Source organism: Nematolebias whitei, chromosome 10, assembly GCF_014905685.2.
Source record: "Nematolebias whitei isolate Nwh7 chromosome 10, NemWhi1, whole genome shotgun sequence".
NCBI lineage: Eukaryota > Metazoa > Chordata > Actinopteri > Cyprinodontiformes > Rivulidae > Nematolebias > Nematolebias whitei.
In genome coordinates this window covers 9,285,685-9,302,078 of record NC_056507.1, presented here as the reverse complement: position 1 = coordinate 9,302,078, position 16,394 = coordinate 9,285,685, and the positions used below count along the sequence as shown (strand labels likewise).

At 43.7% G+C, this 16,394-nt stretch overlaps 2 protein-coding genes across 2 annotated transcripts in view; one reads left to right on the top strand and one right to left on the bottom strand.

Moving 5' to 3' along the window:
• Positions 1-7,648, top strand: part of LOC119415472 (L-fucose kinase) — a 15,236-nt gene extending 7,588 nt beyond the window's left edge. Inside the window, exons 11-23 of the mRNA XM_037682613.1 lie at positions 1,034-1,135; positions 2,585-2,758; positions 3,338-3,411; positions 3,558-3,913; positions 4,153-4,387; positions 4,455-4,621; positions 4,756-4,983; positions 5,060-5,203; positions 5,331-5,450; positions 6,053-6,240; positions 6,417-6,516; positions 6,891-7,114; positions 7,573-7,648. Of these exons, the coding sequence (XP_037538541.1) occupies positions 1,034-1,135; positions 2,585-2,758; positions 3,338-3,411; positions 3,558-3,913; positions 4,153-4,387; positions 4,455-4,621; positions 4,756-4,983; positions 5,060-5,203; positions 5,331-5,450; positions 6,053-6,240; positions 6,417-6,516; positions 6,891-7,114; positions 7,573-7,638 (2,178 nt within the window). The 3' untranslated portion in view covers positions 7,639-7,648. The remainder of the gene's footprint in view (positions 1-1,033; positions 1,136-2,584; positions 2,759-3,337; positions 3,412-3,557; positions 3,914-4,152; positions 4,388-4,454; positions 4,622-4,755; positions 4,984-5,059; positions 5,204-5,330; positions 5,451-6,052; positions 6,241-6,416; positions 6,517-6,890; positions 7,115-7,572) is intronic.
• Positions 7,649-9,280: 1,632 nt separating this feature from the next.
• On the bottom strand, positions 9,281-15,556 carry actr6 (actin related protein 6). The gene is made up of 11 exons (XM_037682612.1): positions 15,339-15,556; positions 14,633-14,750; positions 14,143-14,211; positions 13,955-14,078; positions 12,500-12,635; positions 12,364-12,420; positions 12,194-12,292; positions 12,006-12,084; positions 10,289-10,460; positions 9,710-9,848; positions 9,281-9,532 (listed from the first exon to the last, which is right to left on the bottom strand). Exons 1-11 carry the CDS (start codon positions 15,404-15,406, stop codon positions 9,403-9,405), a joined length of 1,191 nt encoding a protein of 396 aa, XP_037538540.1. The 5' UTR covers positions 15,407-15,556; the 3' UTR covers positions 9,281-9,402.
• Positions 15,557-16,394: the final 838 nt, after the last annotated feature.

The following is a 16,394-nucleotide window of genomic DNA, read 5'->3' as shown; positions in this document are numbered from 1 at the left end:
AACATAAGAAGTGTCTTACCTGTTGAGGAGACAAACATAAGAAGTGTCTTACCTGTTGAGGAAACAAAGAACTGGACTGTTGCTTGGTGGTCCAATGTCCTCTTTTCACATGAAAGTTAATTTTCATGTCATTTGTAAATCGAGGTCCCAGAGTCTGGAGGAAAAGTGGAGAAGTCCAGAATCCATGTTGCTTGAAGTCCAGAGTGAAGTTTCCACAGTCAGTGATGGTTTGGGTCCATGTCCTCTGCTGGTGTTGGTCCACTGGGTTTTCTGAAGGCCACAGTCCATGCATCATCTACCAGGACATTTTAGAGACTTCATGCTTCTTTCTGCTGATTTCATTTTCCAGCAGGACTCAACAGATCTTCTTAAAAGAAGTCCAGGTTCTGAAACGGGGTTTTAAAAATGTTCTAACATCTGCTTAACATCAAACGGTTATTTCAGCAGAGATCTGAGAAACTCAGACCGAACACGATCCCTAGGCGATCCAGAAGAGCTTTGTTCTACTGCTGCCGGTGAATACCGTATTTTTCAGACTATACGGCGCAATATCAATGAACGGGTCTGTTTTTATACATAAGGCGCATGAAGCAAAACAAAACAGTCGGATAAGTCAAAATTTATTCAACTCGTTCACAATAACCACATAAAATCAATTCGAGGTCAGTAAGCACAACCAGGATTAATACATAAGGCGCACCTGATTATAAGGTTCACTGTCAATTTTTGAGAAAATTAAAGTATTTTAAGTGCGCCTTATAGTCCGAAAAATATGGTAAACACTTTATTAGGAAAAGACTTTGGTGTAAATGTTTATAAAATATTCTTCACATAAACTGCTGTAAATCTTGGAAACGAGGCACAGAGATCTACTTAAGACTTAGCTGCAGTGGAACGAGCTGTTAGCACCTCAGTCCTGTCACGACGTTGAAGCAGATGTCTACAACAGGTAAGATGTTTATTATTAATAGCTTTAACACAGAAACTCGCTTCATAGTAGCTGAACTTCTAAAACTCTGTTTATTCCCTGCAGACTGAGAGCCGGCTGAGCGACGGGGCTCGACTCATCAACAGCGTTCTGGAGGGAGACGTTTCCGTGGCAACTGGAGCGGTGGTTCAACACTGTCACTTACAGGTCAGAGGGGGAAAACGGCGTCAAACTACCGTATTTTCTGGACTATAAGTCGCTCTGGAGTATAGGTCGCATCAGTCAAAAAAATGCCTCACGAGGAGGAAAAAACTATATACAAGTCACTTTGGAGCATAAGTCGCATTTATTTAGACAAGAACAGACATTTAATGTGAAATAACAATAACACACAGAACAGACCTGGGATACTGAACAGGCTTAATTAACATAAGAACCAACGAGTCCGAAAAGCAAGTTACCGGTGAATTCACCAATCTCATTCCACATCACTTTTGGGGGCATTGTACTTCTTAAGTTTTTCTTAGTTGTCTCTGCAACTTATAGTCTGGAAAATACGGTATTCCCTCAGTCCAGCGTTCATTACACGCTGATTCCAAAAAGCGGACCTTTTTGGTAGTTTTTAAGAGCCGCAGCAGGTTCGAGAACTGAGAGGAAAATCAGCCGAAGTCAAAAAAACAAACTTCAGAAAGTGTGGAGAACTGTTGATTCACAAAATGAAATCAAAGGAAAACTTCAGGAAACTGGATCAGGAGACAGACAAAACTGTAAAATAAATTTTTATTTATAGAGAAAGTTTTATTTGATTTATTTTTTTTTTTTTATTAAAAAAAAGGTAAAATTAAGCAACAGAAACCAGAAATAATATCTCTGTATTTGTTGACAGAAATAAAGATAAATGATTTATATCTTCATAGTTCTTCGGCATCCTGTTTGGAGACTTTGTCTCTTTATGCAACTTAAACGATTATAAAGCCTAAAATTATGATTTATTTGAATAAAAAAGTAAAAAAAAAACCATTAATGCAGCATGTTTTTAAATTTGCATTCGTTGTTTAACGACGACTCAATTTTTATATTTTTGATCATGAGGCGATAATAGAAGTGAGCGGTTAAACCCAGTCCTGTTTGGATCTGCAGCTCAGACTTCACAACCACCCTCAGAGTTTAAACGGGTCACAGGAAGTTGGACTCTCCATGAATGAGCTGCTGTTTCAGAACTTTAACTCTTTTTACACAAACACAGCTGAACGAGGAGGATTTCACAGATCTTCATAGAACTGACGGGTGATGATGTCACTCCAAGCTCTGACATGTCTAAAATGTTTAAATCTTTTATAATAACTCTTCTAAAAAATACACACGACTGGACGGATAATTTAGGTTCTGTCTTCTTCCACTCAGGTGTGACACAGGTGTGGTTACCATGGTGATCAGAGCCACTGTTTGGATCACGGTTCTCTTTCCTCTTCTTGTAGTTTATTGTCAAACATGTGGAGCTATGTTGGAGTTTGAGCAGCGGCTGCTGTTGAAATTGTTTATTTTTGTAAAAATCCAGAAAGGAGTTGATTTTATTTTGTGTTAAAAATTAAACTTTTAGATTTTGTTGTTGTTGTTTTAACGTAATGTTTAAAAATGTCCTCTGGTGTTCCTCAGGGTCCTCTGGATGTCCCGTCTGGTTGTCTGCTGTCGGGTCTCGAAGCGTCCGTGTCGCCGTGCGTCAGGCAACTGGCGCTCAGCAGTGACATCATCATCCAGGGACACCGAATCGAGCTGGGGGAGCTGAAGTTGAATGTGTACACGGTTATAGGCGTGCACGACGACCTGCAGGTAAAACACCCTGCAGCCGGTTGTCATGGAAACGTGGTGATGTCACAGAAAGCTCAAACTAAATTTGTTTTATTTTATTTAGTTTTATGGGTTTCTGCTTTTTTCTGCCTGACTGAAACAAAACATGAAGAAAAAAAAAGAAAATCTGAACAAAGAGGGTTCTGTTTCAGCTCGGAGTAAAATTATCTTCATCATCGTGATGCATTCACTGCACTTCTGAAAAACTGGGAAACTGGAAAGATGTAGCGTTAAGTTCAAGAAGTTAGATGTTCTACGGAAAACGAGTTTATTGATCGCCCCAACGAGAACATTTCTTTAATTTATGATGATTTTATTCCTTCACTAGAACCAGATCCATCCGTCCATTTTCTTTTTTCCGCTTCTTCCGTTTCGGGTCGGGGGGAGAACCAGATTTCACTGTTGAATAAAGTAACAGGTTCCTTAAAAGCAACAAAAAGGAGATTTACAGAGCAGACCAGGACAACGTTTGAGACAGAAAATACTTAAAAACATGGAGGTGACCGACAGGGAGCCAGAACCTTCAGACCATGATGATGATGATGGTGACTTCCTCCTCAGGCCTCCTCTGACGACAGCACCTCCTCCTTCCTGAACCAGCGCTGGAGCGTTTTCTTCAGCTCCACAGGAGTCCAGTAAGACTTTAACACACAGATCAGCTCCTTCGTCTGCCGTCAACGAGACAAACAAATAAATAAAACTTGTAAACTCTGGGTCGTATCGACACGGTTCAGCTCGCAGACCAGAACCAGAACTAAGATTTGCTCCTTCCTCCTCTCAGGCCGGAGGAACTGTGGGTCCGAGGCGAACGGCAGTCCCTCCTGGAGGCCCGACTCTTTCCGGTCCTCCACCCCAGAGGAGGCGCTGTCGGTCTGGAGGGAGGGGTGAACTGGCTGCTGGGGGGGTCTGGGTGTCTGAGGAGGTGGAGGGAGGCATGGAGACTCTCTCTGAGGGAGGTGCTGTCGCTCACACACCAGGAGGCAGAGCTCCAGTGGAGGGAGGAGCTTCTGTTCCTAGCGGGGAGGAGAAGGGTGACGGACGCCCTGCGGAGTCTCACCAACACCTGCATGCTGCCTTGCTTCAGGGCAGCGGTCCTGGGAGGCCAGCAGGAGGTGCTACTGGAGACTCTGGACAGTAGTGAGTCTCTTAACTTTTATTGTTTTATTTGATCTAAAATGAACTCTACCTGTGCTGCCCCCTGTGGGCTGTAAAGTGAAACTACATGTTTACAAAACAAACAAAAACAACAATTTTAAATTGTCAGTCTGGAGGTGTAGAGACATCTAGTGGCAACTAATTACATGTTTGTTTTCCTGCATGAAGCTTTTTTTGTGTTTATCAGAAACTAAATCTGAAATGAATAAAATCTTGTTTAGTTGCAGCAGGAAGTGGAGAGCAGGGGGCGGAGCTTGGAGTGGAGATGGGCGTGGCTGCTCGCTGTCTCTCCTGCATAGCTGATGTGTTGGTGTGCATGGCCGGGGGGAAGGGGGGTTTGAGAAGTGGACCGGCTTCAAATGAGGCCTGGCGTGCCGCCTACATCCTGTTAGAGGAGGGGAACCTGAGGGGCGGAGTCTACGCTCTCGCCTCTCAGAGACGGAGCTGGCTGAGCAGGTGAGCATCTCGCTTCGTGATGTTGTCTTGTTGGGTCGGTGCTGACACGAGTCATCGCCTCCTGCAGGCCGGACCTGCTGGTGCGAGCAGCGCGACACTATGAAGGCGCAGGACAGGTGCTGCTCCGGCAGGCTGTGATGTCATCGCAGAGGTTTGTCTGCATTGGGCGGGGGGTGATGCCACCGGTTGGGGAGTGGCAAGAAGTGGAGTGTCCAGCCCGACTGGACCTGGCAGGTGAGGAACGCTTTTAATTACTTTTGTGTGATCACACCTGGTGTGTTCGGGTGCACTTTTATGTGTAGAAGAAACTCATTTCAGCTTCTCAGCAACACCCGAACGCGTCTCCAGTAAAGGTGTTCGTGTTTCAGGTGGTTGGAGCGACACTCCACCCATCGCCTTCGAGCACGGCGGCTCCGTGACCAACGTGGCGGTGAAGGTTGACGGGAAACGTCCAATCGGGGCCAGAGCCCGACGCATCCTGAAGCCCCGCCTCCTGCTGGTTAGCTGCAGCAAAGGGCGGGACAGCGGGGTTTCCACGGAGACGGTGTGTGAGAGCCTGGACGACCTGAAGGACCATTGTCAGCCTCATGCTCCCGGTACCGGACCGACAGGTTGCTGGGTAAACGGATCAAACTAGGAGAACCTCTGAGAGTGTGTGTGTGTGTCCTGCAGGAGCTCTGCTGAAGGCGGTGTGTGTCTGCAGCGGCCTGGTGTCTCTGTCCTCCCAGGATCCTCTGGACCATCAGCTGATGCAGAGATGGGGTGGAGGGGTGGAGCTTCACAGCTGGTCAGAGCTGCCGACCGGATCTGGACTGGGTCAGAACCTGACAGAACCACACAGCCGCTCACCGAACACTGCAGAATAGCATCCATGTTTCAAACGTAAAGTTTCAGCTGCAGCTGAAGGGAACCCTTCAGAACCTGGTGGGTTCTTGTTCTGCAGGTACCAGCAGCATCCTGGCGGGGGCACTGTTGGCAGCGGTCTACAGATGCACGGGTCGGACCTACGACACGGACTCTCTGATCCACGGAGTCCTGCACCTGGAGCAGATTCTCACCACAGGTCTGTTGGCTCCTCTTCCACCTTCATCCTACATCTTCTCCTTCATCCTCCTCCTCTACTCTACACCTTGTCCTTCATCCTCCTTCATCCTACACCTTCTCCTTGACTCCATCATCCTACACCTTCTTCTTCATCCTCCTCCTCCTCCTTCATCCTACATCTTTTCCTTCGTCCTCTTCCTCCTTCATCCTCCTCCTCCTTCTTCCTACATCTTTTCATTTATCCTACACCATCAACTTCGTCATCCTTTCATCTTACACCTTCTCCTTCATCCTCTTCCTCCTTCATCCTACACCTTCTCCTTCATCCTCCTCCTCCTCCTCCACTCTACACCTTGTCCTTCATCCTACATCTTCATCTACATCTTCATCCTCTATCATCCTACACCTTCTCCTTCAGCCTCCTCCTCCTTCATCCTACACCTCCTTCATCCTCCTTCATCCTACACCGTCAACTTCGTCCTCTTCTTTCATCTTACACCTTCTCCTTCATCCTCCTCTGCCTTCATCATTCTCCTCCTCCATCCTCCCACCCCCCTCCTCCTTCATTCTCCTCCCCCTCCTTTTTCATACTCCTCCTTCATCCCCCTCCTCCTCCTGCAGGTGGCGGCTGGCAGGACCAGGTGGGCGGTCTTGTGGGCGGAGTTAAAGTGGGTCATTCCCGAGCAGTTCTGCCCCTACAGGTGGAGGTGGAGCGTCTGTGTCCTCCTGAGGAGTTCCTGGTGTCTTTGCAGCAGCACCTCCTGCTGGTTTACACAGGGAAAACCCGTCTGGCCCGGAACCTGCTGCAGGTCCAGTATATTGCTGTTTTTGAAAGATTTCTCTCAGAGAAGATGCTCCACTCCTCTCTACAAACAGACCCTGTTTTTATGTCAGTTCTAAATGATTGTATGTGAAATGATGTCATCCGTTTGGATCAGAACCACCCGGTTGGGACGCTGCTTCATGATGTTTTTCTTTTCTGCAGGACGTGGTCCGCAGCTGGTACAGCCGTCTGCCGTCGATGGTTCTGAACGTGCAGCAGCTCGTGTCCAACTCTGAGGAGTGTGCCAGAGCGTGTTCAGAAGGTGGGTTAGAACCAGAACCGGCAGCTCGGACCTAGTTACAGCTGGACATTCAACACAAACTGAATTAAAAACAACAGGAAGTTGATTCTTTGCACATTAATTAGTTGAAGCAGGTTCTGTCTGTTGGTTGGTGGATTTCTTTCCTCCAGTCAGAACCAGCTGGTCCGTTTCTTTCGTCTAATGTGTAAAACTAAACCAACAACTCTGAAGTTTTTATGATTTATTCATTTATTATCTTTATTCTGCATCATGAAGTTGATATTTGTTGAATATTGAGCAGTAGCTCATCGTGTCCTGTTTGTCTTGTTTCCTACGTTTCCCATAATGCCTTGTGTCAGAGAGGAGTCACATTCCTGTCCCCTCTCCCCTCCCAGGTTCTCTGGTCAGACTGGGTCAGTGTTTGGACCGCTCATGGCAGCAGAAGAAGCTGATGGCGCCGGGCTGCGAGCCGGCTTCAGTCCGGGTCATGATGGAGGCCCTGAGGCCGCTGGTCCTGGGTCAGAGCCTGGCCGGCGCCGGCGGGGGCGGCTTCCTCTACCTGCTGACCCGGGAACCTCGGCAGCAGGAAGCGGTGCTGCAGGTCCTCAGCAGAACGCCGGTGAGAAGCAAACCCCAATTCTAGTACACAACGAAGAACCACAAAACTTAAAGTACACAAAAACACTGAAGAGAAGCAGAACGTAATATGGCCCGGTACAGATCTGGTGTTTTCAGTAAGTACCAGGTACATACCAGGACCAGGTTCTGTAAACATACTACTGGTAATACGAATTCTGTACCTCATATGTATTCAGTATTTAAAAATTCAATAACCACCATGTGCAATTTGTACCAGAAAAGTATAAAGTACACACGCTGCACTTGTGTGTGTATCTGATACTTTCAGAGTACGCAGTGGGCATGAACGGATAACCATTAAAGTTCAAGTAGAGAAAGAAAAACTAAATCAGAACAAAGTGGGTCTGATGGAGCATCGAACATCCGTTTGTCTCTGTTCACTGTGTTGCACTACCTGTAGTTTAAAAACATCCCATAATGCCAAGCGGTCTGTTTCAGGGTCTGGGGGACGTCAGCGTTCACTCAGTGGAGCTGGACTCAGAGGGAATCACCGTCCTGACCTGAAGAACCGACGTCGGAGTCGTAACATAAATGAAGAGTTCTGGTTCCTGAAACCCGCTGGATTCCAGCTGCCATGACGAACAGAAATCTGATGATTGATGAAAAAATTAACCGATCTTAGCTGCTGTCTATAAAGTATGAAGTGAGTTGTTGTTTCTTTTGTAGGATCTATTTTAATAAAGAATTCAAATCTGATCAGAAGTACTGATGTTTGAATCGATTAATAAAAAATAAATAAATCATCAGAACTTCAACATTAAAAATATTAACTCGTCTCCAACTTGTGACCGATTTACTTTAAACCTGCAGTGAAGCGGGATTATTTGGGTTAGCCCTGACCATGATGGTGCCTCCTCCGTGCTTTACAGATGGGTGATGACTTGCTGTTTTTTAATTTTTTTATTATTTAACCTTTATTTAGACCGGTTAGTCTCATTAAGTCAAGAGGACTCATTTTGAAGAGAGACCTGTTTTAGACAGACAACATATGGCATACAGACAATAATATACAACAATAAAAAGCAATTAAAATAAAAAATAGTGTTATAAAAACAAAAAAATCAAAGCGCCATATAAAACAAGGTAAAATACTAAAAACTAACCCAACATTTTTCAGTCAGGTCATCTGGACAGTTACTTTTTTTGTGCTGAAACGTTTCACCTTCGATCCGGAAGGCTTGATTGTTGTTCACGCCCGACAACATCAAAATTGTGGGTGGGGTAGGTGAAGCACCCACATTTGCCCCCACCCTCATTCACCCCACCCTGGGCCCATGAGCAAGGCCCTTAACCCCTTAAAATAATGACGACAGGGGAAAAAATGATATTCCCACTATTGTCGCGGCGCTCCATGCACAGCCCTCATTCTTAACTTCCTGTTTTGCGTATCTTAGCAACCATAACAGGCCGAATTCTGACTGGCTGTCAGCCACGAACTGAAAATGACATTGTTTTAGACTGAAAGAAAATAAATAACCGAAAGCTAAATTTTTAAAATTAAAATTACTAAATGCACATAACTTCAAACATATACAAAGTAAGTGCCTTGATATATATTTTTTTCATTTACACTTTATTTATACAGGAAGTCTCATTGGGCTACGAGAACTCATTTTCAAGAGAGACCTGTTTAGGGAGCAGGTTAAGGGCCTTGCTCATGGGCCCAGGGTGGAGTGAACGAGGGTGGGGGCTGATGTGGGTGCTCCACCTACCCCGCCCACATTTTTGATGTTGTCGGTACCGGGGCTTGAACCGGCGATCTTCCGATCACAGGCCCACCTTCTCTAACCTCTGCGCCACCACTCCCCGATCCTTTTAGTCATTCCAGCAGAGTCCAACCAACTTGTAAACGTGAAAGTGCTACGTATTGTCATCAGTGCAAAAAGCAGCTGAATGTTTACAGAACATCAGCTTAAATGGCTAAAATTGAAAATATTGAACTTGAGCTGAGCTAAAAACCTAAAACACTTTAGGTTTTATCACTATATCCTGAAGCACTGAAGGGATGTAGAAGACATTTCTGGAGGATTCAAAAAATGTAACAGATTTAAAGTATTAAAATAAAAAACACCCTGATGACAGATTAGTGAAGATTTTAAGAATAAAAGCAAAGATTTTATTTAAAAATAAGTTTAGAAATGTTCCTTCTTTGTTGTTGAATGGGAAAGTTCTGGAGTCAGTTCAACAGGATCAGACGCTCCGCTGATGTTCTGAAACATCTGCAGAGAGAAGGTTCTCCGTTTAAAGCCCGTCAGTCTGTGGTTCTGTTCAAATATCAAACTTCTCTTCACAGATGATGTGTCCGTTCTCCTCGTAGTCCTCCCGCATCACCACCATCTCATCGTAGTCTGGACTGTGAGCCAGCAGCTTCCCTCCTTCCCACGGGTAGCAGACCGGACTGCAAGAACAGAACAGAACCGGGTTTTATCATCAGACCTGAAGAAACTGAACGCCCGTTTCCTCCTCCGAGAAACGAAGCTGCGTTACAAACGCACGTCTCCTCCCACACACCAGGACGTTGTTTTTAAGGCTGCAGTGAAGAAATCATAACCTGAACTGGGTTCCCATCTCTTACTTTGTAGGCAGCAGCACCGACACGGGGAGGTGGGCGGGGACAAGAGATCGAAGCTCCGCCTCCAGACGTTCTCTGAAGCCTGGAAACAGCGTGTTCCCTCCGGTCAGAACGATGTTCTGGTAGAAGTGAGGTTGCATCTCTGATGGAGTGAAAGAAATGAACACTAAGATTTATTTTTGATGGTTGCCGATGCAGCTATAAAACCTGCAGCTCAAAGTTTGTTGGAAATCATTTGGTTTGGACGTCTTAATTAAAGCAGTTTGATTATTTTATTGGGTTAAAACTTAAAACAGAAGCTCATGTTGTCACACAACCATCAAACGGACGTCAGAAACATTAAATCGCACCCAAACATGATTATTCCTGGTGTTAACGGGAACACACTGTGATTAACCCCGCCCACTGAATGAGGTCAGAGCTCAGAGAAACCAGGGCCCCTACAAACCGAGTTTCTCTCCCCCCGTCAGAGGCTGCTCAGAAATCATCTAAAGCTACTCCGACGGTGAGCCGATGTTTAGAAGATAGCTGAACCTGCTCCCGTCGTGTTCCCGGTAAATCCTGAACGTCTGAGGGACAAACCTTCTGGCAGCGACTGGACCGAGTCCACGATGGCCTCGGGGATCCCCGTCTCCTGGATGCCTATGTCGGACGGGTGGAAGAGCATCTCAGGAACAGCGAAGCGCTCGTTGGCCAACCTCAGAATCTGCTCGCTCGTCTTGTATTTTCCACTGAAGACCATCTCGTCTCGCGGCTGCAGGACACAGAGACAACCACGTTAGTAAAATCTCACAACCCACTGGACGAGTTTCAATGAACCTCTCAGAACGTAATGATTGGACGAACATGTGCAAATCAAATAATTAACGGAGCCAACCTAATTCAAGATGGTCGCCAACATACAAGTGGCTCTATCTCAGTTTTACAGATAAGAGTTCAAATCGAATGTGGTAGTAGCTGAGCGTCTTCCTAACACACACTCTTGAGTGTCAACAAGAGATCACGTCTACCATAATTTCCGGACTATAAGCTGCTAATTTTTCCACACACTTCGAAAACGGCGGCTTAAACAAAGCTGCAGCTAATTTATGGATTTTTTTTTGTTGACGGGCTAACGAGCTTTACGTAGACAAAACTTTAGCCTCGTCAGACCCGGGCGCTCACATAGCTGCCCAATACATGTCTCTCTTGGGGGGTAGGTCCTCATGACTCACTGAGACTAACCTGTATAAATAAAGGTGAATGGAAAAAAAAATCTGACCAATGAAATTATCAAACAGGTCACGGAAGGGGGGGGGGGGGGGGGACTCTCCTATCTGTTGTGCACAATGAAGTATTTGCAGCCACAAGAAATAAGTGTGAATCGTGAATTTAAAATGGCACTCTGAGCTCTGTGGGAGGCTTAGATGTCTGGCAGCGAGAAATCATTTACCAAAACTGGCCGCATGCAAAGAGCAACTTTCTCTCAAGTGGATCAGTGGATCCCGACAGCAGAGCAGTGTCAAAATTATTATGATTTTTTTAAAATCCTCTATTGATCCTTTATTTATTCGAAAGGCTGCTGCGTGATGATGACATCACAAGCTGTCCTTCATCCTCCTGCGCAATGAGCAGGAGGAAGATAGCGATCAATGACTTCTGGGTAGGCTACTTTTTTTGTGGTTTTGTTTACCAGCTGTGTTACAGGCACTGTTCAGAAATAAAAACATCCATTGTTGTGTATGTTACCAGTACACATTTGATTAAAAGTTTAAAAAAATCTTTCTGTATAAATATCTCATGTTACAATGTGGACACCCATGGCTTATATACAAGCGCCGCCTATAAATGTATAATTTATTTTTTTATTTAGTGGGCGTGGCTTATATTTGGGTGCACTCAATAGTCTGGAAATTACGGTAAGTGCCACCATTTCTCAACGTGATCTTCATCTGAAGCTCTGGCCTGAACGTCGGTGAGTGACATGCATTCTGTCAAGAAATGCTTTTTTAATATTTTCTGTCCAAAAAGATAGACTTTAGAAACAAAAATCAAATTTTTTATCTTTTAGCGTAACAGTACTGTAAGTTTTAGTTTTCCCCATTCCCTTTTCTTCCAAAATTTTTAAGGCCTGGAAAATCCTTTTCCAGACTTCTGAAGAAACACCTGTGATAAAACCTGTGAAGATGGTGACACTTTTGGATCTCTGATTAAACGTCAGCTGCTGGGTTTGAGGTTTGGGGTTCGATTAGGCAGAAGCACCGGTTCTGATCATCCCTTCCGTGGATCAGGAACCAGAACCAGAACCAGGTTGTCTCACCTTGCAGAAACCTTTTTTAATGGCGCTGAAATCTGGAAGAACATAATCCCTTAGCAAAGTGTTGTCCTCTCCCTTCAACCTGAAAACACGAGAAACTTGTTCAAGTAAAAACAGAAACTGTCATGACCCCCCCACCCCCGCCCGAGCAGCAGAGCTGAGGTGAAGAGGATGCTTTCTGTGTCTCTTACTGAGCGGACTCCATGTCTTTGTAGAAGTGCTGGGACACGTAGCACACGTCTTCTTTCACCTGGTTGATCACGTACGTCTCATCCATCACATGAAGCTGCCTGGAAACATAGAAATGATATAAAAACAGGATGTGTTTGTTTTCATTTTATCAGATCCTGAAAACACAAACCGATACGAGATGATCTCCTTCAGGTGATTCGTCAGTAGCTTCCCTCCCACATTGATCCTGAAACAAACCAACAGGCAGCTGTTAGTGTTGTTACTGTTGTTGCTGATGTCACGGCTGCAGCTCGGCGCCCTCTGACCTGCGGATGCCCTCCTTCAGTTTCTTGCTGCGGCAGTACGGGGCGACGTGGGTGAAGGAGAACCCCGAGTCCACCACCAGGCAGCAGAGCTCCGACGGCTTCGAGTGGAAGTAGTGATGAGCGCTGAGCGAGCCGGCTGCAGGAACACAAGAAGGGCTGAGCTGATCCCAGAGCAGCAAAAACAAACCACCCAACGCTAACAACATCCAACCACAGAGATCCAGAGGAAACCAAACGTTAAAACGAATCATTTTTAAACCCTGGCCTGGGTTTTCTTGATATGCAAAAAACAAACTGATAATAAATTAGATCTTCCTCATTTATCATTTTCATCAACAGCTTTAAAGAGTTTCTTCTCCTGTCATCTTCTTTCAGCTGTTCCCTCTTCAGGGGTTCGCCACAGCGAGTCCTCCTCCTCCATCTCTGTCCTCTCTCCAATTCCCTCCATGTCCTCTCTAACTGCATCCATATGTCTCCTCTCTGTCTTTTTCCTGGCAGCTGCATTTCTAAAATCCTTCTACCAGTATACCCACTGTCCCTCCTCTGGACATGTCCAAACCACTGTCCCTCCTCTGTACATGTCCAAATCACTGTCCCTCCTCTGGACATGTCCAAACCACTCCCTCCTCTGTACATGTCCAAACCACTGTCCCTCCTCTGTACATGTCCAAACCACTGTCCCTCCTCTGTACATGTCCAAACCACTGTCCCTCCTCTGGACATGTCCAAACCACTGTCCCTCCTCTGGACATGTACAAATCACTGTCCCTCCTCTGGACATGTCCAAACCACTCCCTCCTCTGGACATGTCCAAACCATCTCGGTCTGGCCTCTTTAACATCATCTCCCAGTCCTTCAATCCGTAACATTGATTTTTGGACTTCAGCTGCTTGTTCACTCAGTTTCAGTCCATTTGAGGATGATTATCAAAGTGACAAATCTTAATTATAGAAATAAAAGTACAATCTAAGATTTTTAGTTGGGGCGCATCGATTGCAGTTTTCTGTCCGATCACTGATTTCTAAAAAGTCTGACTTGCCGATTCCGATTTTGTCCGATACCGTTTTTTATTTTTTTATTTTATAAGTAACACTGTCAGGTGTTATAAGGTCACAATGCACCTTCAATTTTCCAATCTTATTTTATTGAAAAACATACCCTTGAACAATGTCCTAGAAACAATACAAACTTTGTTTTAACTGGCCATGTGGTAGTGCTCTGAAATATAAATGAAGTTCAGACAATTGCTGTTAAAACTTTAAAAATCGGTTTCTCATGAAAGTATCGTCCGATTTCTGAGTTCCCAAAATTAAGAAAATAGGAGCACCCCTAATTTTGGGGTGTTTCAGAGAAATTTTAGGGCTATAATGATATACAAGTGTGATATAATGTGATATATAGTGATATAATGATATATGTGATATAAAATCTGTGTTTGACTGCAGCTCGACTCACCGTTGATCCTAAGAGCCGATTGGAACTGGTACTCCTCGAACAGGATCTCGTTCATGGACTCCTGAATGGAGCTGAAGTTGAAGTAGGGTTCTGTGATGATGATGCTGGTGTCTGCAAACTCCACCTGGTCAGAAACAAACTTCAGCTTCAGGCTAAGAAAGGAGAGAGCTTGTTCAGATGATAAACACCTTAAACATTTCTTTTCCAAACAGATGATCCCAAACTTTCCTCTGGACGTCCCAGTTGACCAGGTAACCCTGCAGAGACACAAACAGAGACAGCAGATGGAAATCTCATATTTTTATCGATGTTACAACCTACGGTATTTTCTAACTCAGATCTGCAGGAAAACCCAAAGTTTAAACCTAAAACACATCTTACTGCAGCTTTCCTACAGAAAGAACCCACTGAAGGTTCAACAGAAAAAACTCAGCAGCATTCTGAAGGAACGGGTAACATCTGGGCCCAGCTGTTCACAGACACACTTTTATTTTGAAATAAGACAAAAAGGTTTCTGATCAAACGCAGAGTCCCCTGTCCTCTGTGTGTTTTTGTTTCGTTTCAGTGAAAGCAGTTGATTGGTGCTCCTTCAAATTTAGATGGTGCTGCGGTAAGTTTTACATCCAGGATCAGCCGAAGGTTTATGAGCAGCTGAAGTTTCGGTGGCGACCTGCTGACCTTCTGAAAGGGGAGGATGTAGAAAAGACCCGAAGGATCTTTAATCTCGTCCAGCTGGTTGGCCGTGAAGGTTTTTAATCTGGATGTCTTTGAGCGAAACTGACAGTTTGGGATGACGCTGAGGGAGAAAGAAAAGTTAAACTTAAAAATATATAAATTAAGTGTTAAAAATGTACTATCAAAGATGGTCTCAAACACCGATTTATAGAATAATTAAACATTTGTACTTCACTCATCAAATGATATGTTAAATTCAGGAAATATTCCTTATGTTAAACTTCCAGTAAAATTAAACAAAAATTATAATCAAGTAAAATTTATATGATTAGAAAAAACTTTTGTTATAAAAATATAGACAATTTTCATTTCCCCTGAGAATTAAAGAAATTAGGTGAATTAAGACCTTTACATGTTGATACACCAAAAAAAAAAAAAAAGCCAACAAAACTGAAGCTAAAAATATGGGAGAACTTAAATCTTATTTTACAAAAAAAAATAAAAAGGTCACCTTTTTAGTGATTTATTTACCTTAATGATAGTGTTTTTTAATAGAATTTAAAATTCATCATATGCAATCAAAAACATATTTTAGTAACATACTTTGCTTTTATTCAGTCCAACAGCTGTTTACAAACTAAATAAAACGTTATTTTCTCTGCTATCGTTTATAATCTAGTCAGAAAAACGTTAAACACATCGATCCCACCTGACTTTCTCCGAACTGTAGCCGATTTTAGCCGAATTCGCTCCGTTATCCAGAACCAGCGTCGCCATTTCAAACCCAAACTGATTACGTGAACTATATTAAAAAGCAGCTTTTAATTTTATTTAAAATAAACATCAAAACCAGGCATATTTTAATAAAGTTAGCTGTTCGTTTGTAGCCAATCAAATTTCAGATTTGTGTCCGTGTATAAAAAAAGTCCGTGTGGAAACACGTAACGCCATGGAAATTGTTCCGTTTTATTTAACACCGATATGGAGATTGAGAGACTGCATAAATGCTTCAAAATGAATGCATAACACAATCACACTAAAATCATTTTAAATAACGTGTAAATTAATGCTTTATTTAAAATATTTTAAAATAAGAACATCTGATTGTATCATTATTAAAAATAAGCATATAAGAGGGAGAAGAGAGGACAGATATAAAATAATCCTTTTCATGTGTTTTTATTGAATGTCTCCTTTTGGGTTCTCAGTATTTACTCTGGTATTTAATAATAGCCAATTTATTACAACAACAATATGTTGTTCCTGAAAACAGATACAATATAAAATATTATATGCACAAATTTTTAAGAACCCAATGAGGGTGGAGGCAGGTGTGGGCGTTTCATCTTTCCCACCTACATTTTGATGTTGTCGTTCCTAGTAGCTGAACCAGCAACCCTCTGATCACAGGTTCACCTTCTCTAGCCTCTGCCACCAATCCCCCCTACTTTGAACTCGTATTTCAGGGAAATATCTTATTATTGCAGATGCACTTTAACAAGCACCAGAGACTGACTGTAAGAGTGCAACTGACAATGATGTTTGAATCCATGTGAACATGGTGTTGACTACATTTCCTGGGTCAGAGATGAAGTCTAGACAAATAGCTGAGGGAACAGCAGGAGATTCTGAACTGCAGCATGTCATGTTTAGCATGGAAAATGGTTGTCCTGCAGCTTCTTGTCCTAATTTATTTCACATAAGAGGTGAACTGGGTATTGAAAAATGTTACTGTCAGCCAAGTATAAATAAGGACATTGAGAGA

Excerpts from the sequence above, each read along its gene's own strand:
- actr6 (XM_037682612.1), bottom strand. The coding sequence starts at position 15,406 with ATGGCGACGCTGGTTCTGGATAACGGAGCGAATTCGGCTAAAATCGGC. Across the intron at positions 14,079-14,142 it reads TTGGAAAAGAAATGTTTAAG|GTGGAGTTTGCAGACACCAG; the intron begins GTGTTTATCATC and ends GTTTCTGACCAG. Across the intron at positions 12,293-12,363 it reads AAGGAGATCATCTCGTATCG|GCAGCTTCATGTGATGGATG; the intron begins GTTTGTGTTTTC and ends CTATGTTTCCAG.